Here is a 12,395-nt window from a genome sequence, read left to right on the forward strand (position 1 = left end):
TCTGATAGAATGAAGAGTAGACTGATATATTAAATATTCCTTTATTGGGGGAGAAAATCAGACCATGTCATAACTGCTTTAAGTCACACAGAATAGATATCAGAGCCTTACACACAGTTGTAAATTCCCACAGTGTGCACTATGTGCTTCGAATATTGTGTGTAGGTTTTGTTTCATACAGATCACCACAAAACATGTTGCTCACAGTGTGAAGCTTCAATAATTTTGTCACTTTTATAAACTAAGCACTGCAGAAACATCAACATCTGTCTTTCTTTCTGACAGATGATCAAATCTGAGAGGGAGAAGGATGAAATCATTCAGAGGCTGATGGAAACATTTCCTACACTGGAAACAAAGGTCAGTGGAAGCATCGCTCAGTAAGTAAAAATAACACGATTCTAGTTCATCTAAACCTAAATCTATGTTAACTGGAAGTAGAGTTTAGTCAACAGTCCACAACTGATTCTCTTCATAGCTGGATCACCCAGATTAAACTACTTGGTGTTACTATAAATCACCACCTCATGGTCTCAGCATAGAGACTCTGTCATTAAGAAAATGAGACAGGCCATAGCTGTGGTTAGGAAATGCTCCGTCTAAATAAGATGTTATTAATGCACGATCGAATAGATAATAAACATTTTTAGCTTCCAGTACAAACTAAATTACACTTTGGCTTCTTTTTATTTATAAAGAAAGCAACACTGTTAAACACAACACATGTTTTCTCTGCTCAGCTGCAGTATTGTATGAAATACACAATCATGCTACACGGTGTGTAACAAACTGCAATTTAGAAATTCCTTGATCCAAAAGCAATTTTTTTTTTAAAAAATCGTTATATTGAGAGCATATTTTAAGAGGAATAAACTGCCTTATAACTGCCTTAGAGAACTAGCTACTATTCCTAATTTAAAAAAAATAAAAATCTATTTACACAGTTTTTGATTATTGTAAATATTGTAAGAGGGTTTTTGATTTTTATGCATTGTGCACGAAGACCAGTAATCACTGTTGTGGAAGCTAATGGGGTTCCTTATATATAAGTAATAAATAAATAAAATAAAAAAAATGTTGTTAACATCATGTAACATTTCACCTGCAGTGGAGGAAGAACACTGATATCATCAAACAGCTCGTGCAGGTGAAACAAAAAGCAGAAGACCTGAAGAAGCAGCTGCAGCTCCAAACTCATGAGGTTTGTCTTTCCATTTCTCTATAACTGAATAGAATAAAAGTGCACATCAGTACTTACTCACCAGCAGACTTTACAGTATAAACGAAAAATAAACAAATCTAAATCTAAGGGTCTAAATATATCATCCATACATGATCTTGAGGCAGTCTACAACCAAACCTCAGTCAATGTCATGGTAAATTTTCTGTGGGAGGCAGAGTTGTGGACTCTCAGGCAAAACTGTGCTGGAAATAGTTTTATTGCTAAATTCCCAGAAAACAGGTGACGTGAACATGAACTGGGAACTAACTCTTTGAAATATTACTACAGAAACTTTCTAAACAGACAAGACACACAGCTAGACCGAGCTCACAACACCAAATAGATGAGACACATACATTATATACACAAGAGGACATCAGGGCAGAGAGGAGACACTCGGGGAACACAGCTGGACATGATGCACACAGGACAGGAGACTGAAATAAAACGGGAAACATGAGAAACACACACTGAGTGCAAATGAGACAGAGAGACATGACTGGGGACCAGAAAGGCAAATAAGCATGGAGACAAGACTGAGACACAAATAACAAACAGAACTAGACACAAGAGGACGGAGAACACAGAGGGAAGGCTTATTCTAACCTAAACACACTTAAAGCATAAAATAAATGAAACCAACATAGAATATTCAAACATTATAAAGTCCAGAGACCTGGAACCACTGTGTCACTGACTCAGGACCATGACAGTCAAAGCAGAAACTTCACTTCTGGTGTTTGTGATCATGCAGAGGATCAGCTGTGTTTCAGCTTCTCATTAAACTAAAGCTGCTGCTTCACTTTACATACATGATTTGTTGGCTTTGTGTGATGGTGCTGCTGTCGTAGGCTGATGGAGAGGAGCAGACTCACTGCTGTGTAAAAGGATCTGATTGTCATTCACATGTTAGAAGCAACAAGTTTCAGTTTTCCAGTTTAGATTTCAATCTGAAAAGTCTCCTGTTGATCTCAGTAGAGAGCATTTCTTCCTTCTGCTCTTTCTTCATGTAACATTTCACCTGCAGTCGGAGGAGAAAACTGAAACTATCCATCAGCTCCAGCAGTTGGAACAAGCAGCAAAGATCCTGAAGATTCAGCTGGAGTCCAAAAATCAGCAGGTTTGTCTTTTCATTATAAATATTCTGAAATTGCTGACTCAGCTCTTTATGAATTATTATGAATAAAATAATAGTCCAAATCAGTATTTACACACTAACAGACTATTTAGATAAATAAATAAATGAATAAATAAATAAAACTAAATGTAAAGGTGTAAAATATATTTTAAATACGGATTTGGAAGCTACACATGCTGCTGTTGATCTCAGTAAATAAACAGTCACCTTCCTCCCTGTACAGGGATTTTTAGATGTTGATGAAAGAGGATGAAACAATCAACTCTTCAGTAAAGTAGAAAAATGTTTTTCCCATCAAATCAGAGTGTTTTCTAACTTTTCTAACTGATTACAGTTCATAAGCTGAAGCACCAACCCTCAGCAGTTTTGGTTGAGTTTAGATTTTATGAGTTTGTGACTTTACATAATTTAGATTCTTTATCATTTATTTATTTATATAGCACATTTCATTACAACAGCAATGTTGATCAAAGTGATTTACAAAAATACAAAATAACTGGTAAAATAACTTATAATATTAGTACCAAACATCAAATACCAAATAACTCTCATACTCTATTAAAAGCCAGTGAATATAAATGTATTTTAAGATAAGATTTAAAAGATTGACAGTAGGAGTCTGTCTGATGTGTAGGCGTCGATTATTCCACAGTTTAGGAGCTACGACCCCAAACGCTCAATAACCTCTGTGAACCAGCTTTGACCTTTGTATGGCTAAAAGCAAAAGATCATTTACTCTTAGAGACCTAGAAGGTGGTCAGATAAATACCTGAGAGCCTGTCCCTTCAGGCCTTTGTAAGTTAACAATAAAATTTTAAAATGAATTCTGAAGTGAAGGCAAGCACCGGGGAAATATGGGAAGTCGTTTAGTTCGTGTTAGAAGACGAGCTGCAGCATCTGGACCAACTGCAGCTGGTCTCCAGCTAGGATGTAATAAAAGCATGGATCATCCTTTCAAAGTTTTTAAAAGATAAAAATGATTTCACCTCAGTTTAAAAAAAGGCCGCTGTAAGTTAACGTTGTAAGTTAACAATAAAATGTTCAAATAAATTCTGAAGTGAACAGTGTGCCAGTGAAGAGAGGCAAGCACCGAGGAAATGTGTAGTTCGTGTCAGAAGATGAGCTGCGGCATTTTGGACCAACTGCAGTCTTACAAGGCAGCTCTGGTCAACTCCAACATATAAGGAGTTACAATAGTCCAGCTGGGATGTAATAAAAGCATGGATCGCCTGTTCAAAGTTTGTAAAAGATAAAAATTATTTCAGAGATAGATATAAGGTTGGAAAAAGACCGCTGGGCTAATCTGTTTTTTCAAATGCAAACTTTCTGTCAATTATAACCCCCACATTTTTGGCATGCAATTTTATAAAAGGTTCAATACTGTGCAGGTTAACAAGAGACGTGCTGGGATTGCAACTTGGTCCCAAAGTTATCACTTTGGTTTTGTTCTTATTAAAGTTAGAAGACATCCAGGCTTTAACTTCACCAAGACACTGAAGTAAGGGTTCAGGTAGGGCAGAACAGTTTCTGTTCAGTTGAAGACAGATCTGAGTGTCATTGGCATATGAATGGAAACATGTTATATTTTCCAAAAAATTAGACCTGGAAGCAGCATAAAAATAGATAATAAAATTGGACACCACAAGTAAGGGGAGCTGAGGAAGAGATAAAATCTCCAAAGCTCACACAGAAAGTCCTGTCAGACAGGTAAGACCTGAACCACTCTGATGGAATGACCTTGATGCTGCAATGCTCCAATCATGAGATGGAGATGCTGTGGTCAACAGTATCAAAGGCAGCGGTCAGATCCAAAAGCAAAAACAGAGCTGAGTCTCCTGAGTCAGTCGCTTTATATTGTACAGTAGATACAGAGAAAAACCCAACAATCATATGACCCCCTATGAGCAAGCACTTTGGCGACAGTGGGAAGGAAAAACTCCCTTTTAACAGGAAGAAACCTCCGGCAGAGGCTGTACACACTGACGCAATCTTGGTTTCTCTTAGACAAAGTAGAGAAATTTTATTCTATACAGTGTGTATCATTTAAAAAATAGAAAACCACCAATCAGACTGAGTACGGTTGGAAACATGTTACTCACAGTGTGAAGCTTCAATAATTTTGTTACTTTTATAAACAAAATGCTGCAGAAACATCAACATCTGTCTGTCTTTTTTTCTGACAGATGATCAAATCTGAGAGGGAGAAGGATGAATTCATTCAGAAGCTGATGGAAACATTTCCTACACTGGACTCAAAGGTCAGTGAAAGCATCTCTCAGCACACAGAGGTAAACATGGACACATGTGATGCTGTCATCCTCCCAATGATCACAGACCTGTGCACTTATATTCCTGCAGTTTTGTCCAGCAGCAGCTTCTGTGTCATTAACCAAACACAACTTTGAAATCCTACCACTGCAAGATTGTTGACGTCATCCCACAACACTTAATGTTGTTAACATCATGCTACATCAGCTCCCTTATATTTACATCATACAGCTTTAATGTGACTGGTTGTGTTATCATGATTGTGTTTTAAACATGAACATTTCTTCCTTCTGCTCTTTCTTCATGTAACATTTCACCTGCAGTGGAAGGAGAATACTAAAATCATCAATCAGCTCCAGGAGGTGAAAGAAACAGCAGAGAAACTGGAGCAGCTGGAGAAAAAAAATCTGGAGGTTTGTGTTTCCATTATAAACATTTTGAATTTACTGAGCCAACTCTCTGTATGAATAGAGTAATTGCACACATCAATATTTACTCACCATCAGACTGTACAGTATAAATGAATCAATAAATCAAAATCTTAGCATCTAAATTATTTAAAAAAATCCCAGATATAATTAATTTAGCTTAAAAATTAAAAATTAAGCTTTTTAATTTAGCTTTTACTTAACGTTTATTTATTTTATGCTTATTTATCCTGTTATTCTATTTATATTATTAATTTAGGTTTTACCTAATATTTATTGATTTTATTCTTGGTCATTTTTTATCTTCTTACTTTTCTTATATTTATATTGTTTCCCATTCTTAATTATTTTATCTTTTTATAAAAGATGTATGTATCCATGATCGTTTATGTTAATGAGAGTGTGGGGAGTGAGTTGGAGGGCGAGGTGGGGTGGGCTGCCTTTAACCATGTAAAGCACTTTGTATGAAAAGTGCTTTATAAATAAAGATTGACTGATTGATACATGTAAGAATGTAAGAAAAAACAGTGTGCATTCATATTCCCAAAAGGTTGATTCTGTTCATCTGGACGTAGCGTTTTCAGTGGGAGAAACGTTTTGTCACTCATCCAAGTAACTTCTTCGTCAGCTTCAGCTGACTGCAGGTTTCCCCAACCTTATGAACAGTAGATTTATATAATCAATTAAAAAAATCAGCAGAACTGATGTGTTGTGGGAATTATATAATTTTTATATCATGTTTATTCTTCGATATCCTTTTTATTTAAGCATTTATTCAATTTATTAAACACATGTGTGGGAAGATACGCAGCACTACATTGTCAACACAGATCTCCGCTCAAAGCATACTTTTAAAATAGTTTTATTATGTCAGGGTTCACGCCCCTTTTTGCGTCAATAAAGAATATAACAGGCATAAGTTATAATTAATGACAGTTAAACACGTTTCCATGTTCAACAACATTTTACCCTATATGGCTGTCTCACCCTCCAGATGCTTCCTGTCGACTTATTCATGGCATGCTTATCTTTAACACCTTCTGCATCAATAGTTGCTAAGCAAGCATAAAGCAAAATATGTTTCACCTTTGTGCATATTATTAGTAAGGAAAAAGTAAAAGCTGGTTTTAGTTTTAGAAACTAAATTGAACAAAAGATATTTATTTACAAATATTAATTTATATTATCCAGCTTATATTTACATAATACAGATTTTATTTCTAGCTTTATTTAAATCCTATTGTGTTATTAATATTGTGTCTTAAAGGTGAACATTTCTTCCGCCTGCTCTTTCCTCATGTAATATTTCAGCTCCAGGGTAAGACAGACAGTGAAATCATCAATCAGCTCCAGCAGGACAAAAAAACAGCAAAGAAGCTGAAGCAGCTTCAGGTTTGTCTTTCTGTTATAAAGATTCTGAATTTACTGACTTTACTGAACTGAATAATTACATACATCAATATTTACTCACCGTCAGACTCTTCTATATAAATGAATAAATTTATATTAAATTTAAATCATCTGGACGCAGCGTTTTACATAATTCATTAAATCAGCAGCACTGATGAACACTATTTACATAATACAGCTTTTTTTTTACTCTGATTGTGTTATCATTATTGTCTTAAACATGATTGTTTCTTTCTTCTGCTCTTTCCTCATGTAACATTTCAGTTCCAGGGTGAGACAGATAGTAAAATCGATCAGCTCCAGGAGGCGAAAGACACAGCAGAGAATCTGAAGAAGCAGATGGAGTCCAAAAATTGGGAGGTTTGTGTTTCCTTTATACTCAATGAGAATTTGCTGACTCGACTCTCTTTGGTAATACAGAATAGAACAGAATAGCCACATTATTGTCATTCAGAACATATACAGTTAGTGTCAGTATTTACATCAAACTGTACAATATAAATAAACATTACCCCTCCACACACTGATTTATTATTATTATTGTTATTAAACTGAAATGTAGAGAGTCCAGTTAGAGAAAACTTCTTGATGCAAAGATCCAGATGATCATAATGTCTCATTATTTTTGTTAACACTTAAGCACATCAACACTTAATTGAGCTTCATTTGCAAATATACTTCAAGACACCTCGGATAGTCTTTGATTGAGTGTCTGGATCTTAGATGAAGCCATGTTTGATCCTTCTTCCATACAAAAAAGCAAAAAAGCATCAACAGCCTGCTTCAAATTGTCTGACAAATTTTCAATGACATCCAATTCAGGGGAATGTGGTGTTATTCTTCCACAGCACAGTTTCAATCTGTCTCATCTAAATGAGCTTTTATACAACCAGCGATTCTGTTTGTGGTGTGAGTGCAGAAAGGCCTTTTTTCAATACCCTCCCATACATATGTACAAATACACATCTTCAGCAAGATGCTCTGCAGGGTTTTGGAGGTGATTCATTCTGACAGTCCGCTGCATATGCAGCTCCTGTAATTTTCTTGGCCTGACCTGAGTTCAACCACAGCTGTGCCTGTGCTCTTCTATTTCCTGATTACTGTCCTTACAGTTGAAACTGAGTTCAAACCTCTAAGAGATGTTTTTGCAGCCTTCCCCTGAACCACAGTACTGACAATCTTTGTTTTCAGATCTTTTGAGAATTACTTTGAGAATCCAGTTCTGTCAGTGTTCAGTGTCAAAGAGAAGCACAACTTGAAAGTTTCCACCTTAAATACATTTTCTTATGATTGGACCTGCTTGCCTATGAAGTTCAAGGATTAACAAGCTAATCCAACTGATTTAGTGTTGCAAGTAATCAGTATTCAGTCAGTAAAATTACAACGATACCCAAATTGTTGCACAGCCAGCTTTTACAACTAACTCCATTCTGTACGTCTAAATACTGCTTCACTAAAAATAGATGTTTGTGAAACACTCCAGTACTCAGATGTAGGAAATGAGGAGGAAATGAAATACATGCCACTGTTATCTTTTTGTTGAATGAAGAGTGAATTTTTATGCAGGGAGAGAGGTTCCCAGATGTTTTCATATGATTGTGCATTTCAAAACCTTTTAACATATAATTCAAAAACAGCTTTGGTGACACAACATAAAACTGAACAGATATGTATGTGTGCCTGCTGAAATTCTCACCATATAAATATGAAAACTGCCCACATTTAGATTAAGTGCTTAACTTCAGAAAAATTCATTAAAAAGATAAAACGCTTGAATTGTCCCTTTTCGGTTTAAATCCTGACTAAACAGTCTCGACTTTACAGAGAAATCTCAACACTGGGTCCAGATCTGGTCCACGTTCTGCCTGATGTCTGATGTAGAGGATCACCTCTGTTCCAGCTTTTCATTCAGACAAAAAGCACTGCTGTTTCACTTACATGCATGATTTCTTTGCTTGGTGTGATGGTGCTGCTGTCATAGGTTGACAGAAACGAGTAGACTCAAGAGGAGGGGGGATTTTATTCTTTTATTATTACGTTTGATTGGATTAACTGTGTGTGAAAAGATAAACACAAGAGTAAGACTATTGCAGATGTTCATTTCATTTAAACAGTATCCTTATAAAAGTTGTGGTTATATTGAAATTCATAATTATTCTATAAATGTTGACAGTAATAAGAAATGTGCTATCAGATGTCAAAGTAAATGGGACCATTATTTGTTGTGGTTCAAGTTCATAAATTGAACTCAAAGTACACAGAGCGGAGTTGTGCCAACCCCAATAGTGAAGACTCAATATGAAAGTGTTGCTCAGAAGACAGATAAACATGGACTTTATGAAATTATGATGCTGATATGATTTGTTTGATGTGACCAAGCTGCTAATTTTTGACTTTTTATTGAGAAACAAGAAACACAAGTTCAAAAATACCCCATAACACAGTAGTGTTAGCCCCAATACTTTTAGTTATTGATTGATGAATTGATTTATGTAAATTGGATTAGTGTAAGAAAATTGATAGATGGGAAGTTTTTAATTAAATGACATTTATTGAAATTCAAATACACGAGTTGTTTTAGTCATATTTTTCTATAAGCAGGCCTGAAAAATGACAGAAAGCGCTCACAAAATGTCAACGCATGAGACTTTTTTCATGTCTTTTAATGTGCAGTCGGAGAAAAATGATTCTATAATTAGCATCAGCTTCATCAGGACAAAGAGAAGACGAGATGCTGAGAGGAAAATGTAGGATTTGAGGGACCAGTTAAACACTTAAAAATAAGATGTGTTCTAAAACCTTTGACTGGTGATCTACATAAGAATGACAGCTGTTTTACTACATTAAGAAATAAACTAATCTAAATAAATTAGGATATTGCAAAAGTAATTAGAAGAATATTTCCATTAAAAATATACTGATGTTTTCATTTCTCTCTGCTATTTGGAAAAGATGCTCCAGGCTGAGAAGACAAGGAATGATGAAAGTGACAGAAAACTCAAAGAGGTAAATCTTTTTACCCAAAGCAGTTCGCTGCTGTCATCTCTCTTTTATCTCTTTGTATTCAATCCAAATTTGGAATTTCTTCACAAACATTAATTTTCCAGCACAAAAACATATTTCAGTTCATAGCTGTGATCTTTTTCTTCATCTCTCTTCTGTCCTTTAGTTGGTAAAGCAGCTCGAGGAGAAGAAGAAGAAAACTGAGAAAAATCTCAATGAGGTAAATCTTTGTCACCCAAATCAATCACCTGCTATTATCTCTGTTTTCTACGTGTTCAGGTTACAATCACACATGAGAACAAACCTCAGACACCAAATAACTGTTAGAGAAGCTCAAGTTTGTTCTCACTGCTTTCAAACTTGAAACTTAAAAACGTCATCAAACACTTTATATTTACATAACACACGTTTTAATTTATTTTAAACAGATTTTTTTTCTTTAGTGAAGTTTGTGAATGTATTGTTATGTCATGTCTTATAAAAGAGCACGTCTCCAGTCACGTGTCCTCTCAACTGATGTCAAAGGAAAAGTATTAAGACTTATACAATCAGCTGAAAGAACTAAAGTCCAGAAATCAGTGATTTTATCTCTCTGTTATAATCTTCCTGAATTTTCTTCTGAACATAAAAAACATAAAATCCAAATGCAAAAGTGTTTCAAACACAAATACAAAAAACTATTAACTTGGATATTTACCACACAAACCAGTCAAAGAAACGTTTTAATTCCAGTTCATTATTTTATCTCTAAGCACTCTCTGTGTTTCTGTCTAAGGTGACGACTGCACATTAGATTTGTACTGGATCCATTTAAACAATAAAGGTCACTGTCCACTGTCCGATAAAAGAGAAATTGCTCACACAAGTGAATTTAATTAGACTGAACAAATATTCTTGCTGTGTGACTTGTGTTCTAATAGCTGCAGTGTAAAAGAGACTCAGCAGTATTTATATGTTTTTTTGCATCACACAATTAATGGATGCACACTGACCATTCAGTGGTTTTAGTAAGGTACGATTACCAGGTAAAAAGAGAGACACATTTGTGACACAGAAAACTCTGACTTTAATGTAAACATGAAATATTAAACCATTGAGCCATCTTCTCAAAAACTGCAGACAGTGTTAAAGCAGATTTAACTCTGTCTGTAAGGCTGGATTTAAGGAATAAGTGTTCTCTGTTATAGTTTGTTAGAATGTGTGTAGATCAATCCGGATGAGTACAATACGTGACATCACTGGTTTGGTTGGTTGGTGCTAATAGACTGACATTAGTGGTTGTTAGCGAAATATAGCTGCAACAATGAGTTTCATGCTGAAAAGAAAAACAAGCATATACTTCCCAGTTTCACTGTCTGTCTCTGAAGCAGTCAGTGGTTCTTCACTGATGAAAAACGAAACTCCACCTGTTAGCTTTAAGGTCTGCAGAACACTTTATGGAGTGTGGAGAAGAAGCTGTTAGGTGCACTGGTGGTTCACCTGACTAACAGCTAAAGTCTGACACTGTAACCTGTTTGATTTAGATTTTTCTTGGTGGGCTCAGGTTTACAGACTGAGAGGTGCTATGAGGTGGCAGAGCAGATGTTCACAAGCTGTGAGCAGCAATATTTTAGGCAATATTCAGGTCATAAGAAACTAAAACATATTACAACTCCACTGTAATAAAACAGAGAAATTATAAACAGACAAGACTTTAAACTGTTGTTGGGAGGAGTTACATTCAAATGATTCTCTGGAGTTTTTGTTTATTTACATTAAGCCAGTTGTATTTAAATAAATTGGAGCTGTAACTGGAGCTTTAGTGAAGTGTGGAAAATATAGTGCAAATCTGGAAGTTCGTCACAAAAATTATTTTTTCCTCCAAAAAATATCTTTCACTTCCTTTTCATAGCTGTGATCTTTGTTTTTATCTCTCTTCTGTCTTCCAGTTGGTAAAGCAGCTCGAGGAGGAGAAAACTGAGGTAAATCTTTGTCAAATGAAACACCTGCTATCATCTCTCTTTTCTACATGTTTTATGTAACAGGTTCCTACATGTGCATCATGGGTACATTTCTTACTGAAGCATGATTGGGAATACTTACATTCATCATCTTACACTCACCTTAGACGTTCTTTGGTTTGTTTGCTAAAGATTAATTTTCTTTCCAACATCCATTAATTTCTTTTCTTTAGCCATAGCATCTTAGCCATCTACTTAGATTTTTAAACCATTGTTTATCCCGTGGCCCCAGATAAGCAGAAGAAGGATGGTTGGACATTATTTTAAGAATTCTGGTCGGGTTTGTTTCTTATCTCCATACTTATTGTTGTTACTTCCTCATACTCTGGGGGGGATCTAACAATTTGTTATTTTAAAAACTGACTTGGAGTTCATGCAGACTTGGTTCTTTTTGCTTTCAGAATAAACATCTGAGCAGCCTGTGTTACTTTGTTTCTTTTATTTTCTCATCATTCTAAAAGCAGGAATCTGATGAAGTACTATGATAAACCTTTAATCTTATAATCACTGAACTTTATATGTTGCTCTACAGAAACCAAACTAATATTACAGGGCAGCTGAGGGTGTTGGGACAAACACTTTAAATCTGTCTTCCAAGTTTAGAGACTGTAGTTTTTACTGATGTGATGAATTGTATTTACAAACAAAGAACACTAACTGGTCTCTGCCAACAGGAATCCCTTGGATCTCGGTTCCTGTCCAAACTTGGGATCCGATCCGATCAAAACTAATCCAGAAGTTGCTCAACATGTAACTGAGGAGATCATGAGATCAAAGTGCTTCATCATGGAGAAACTTGATGTCTGTTATGTCAGTGATTCGTGTTTAAATAGTCAGTGGTTCAACTTGAAAAACTTTATTCAGTCAAAACTCGGTTAAGTGAAGTAAGCAAAAGCTCTTATCATCCATCTAAAATTCCCAAATAC

The 12,395-nt window shown here is 35.5% G+C and overlaps 1 protein-coding gene across 1 annotated transcript in view; it reads left to right on the top strand.

The window, feature by feature from the left end:
- The window catches only part of LOC146673737 (uncharacterized), a 94,087-nt gene extending 84,254 nt beyond the window's left edge, over window positions 1-9,833 (top strand). Inside the window, exons 17-25 of the mRNA XM_085384683.1 lie at window positions 286-360; window positions 1,109-1,201; window positions 2,250-2,342; window positions 4,544-4,618; window positions 4,952-5,041; window positions 6,374-6,448; window positions 6,737-6,826; window positions 9,419-9,472; window positions 9,636-9,833. Of these exons, the coding sequence (XP_085240809.1) occupies window positions 286-360; window positions 1,109-1,201; window positions 2,250-2,342; window positions 4,544-4,618; window positions 4,952-5,041; window positions 6,374-6,448; window positions 6,737-6,826; window positions 9,419-9,472; window positions 9,636-9,833 (843 nt within the window). The remainder of the gene's footprint in view (window positions 1-285; window positions 361-1,108; window positions 1,202-2,249; window positions 2,343-4,543; window positions 4,619-4,951; window positions 5,042-6,373; window positions 6,449-6,736; window positions 6,827-9,418; window positions 9,473-9,635) is intronic.
- Window positions 9,834-12,395: the final 2,562 nt, after the last annotated feature.

The sequence above is a fragment of the Rhamphochromis longiceps genome, linkage group LG3 (assembly GCF_057381845.1).
Source record: "Rhamphochromis longiceps isolate RC_006_pf linkage group LG3, R_longiceps_female_GT1.1, whole genome shotgun sequence".
NCBI lineage: Eukaryota > Metazoa > Chordata > Actinopteri > Cichliformes > Cichlidae > Rhamphochromis > Rhamphochromis longiceps.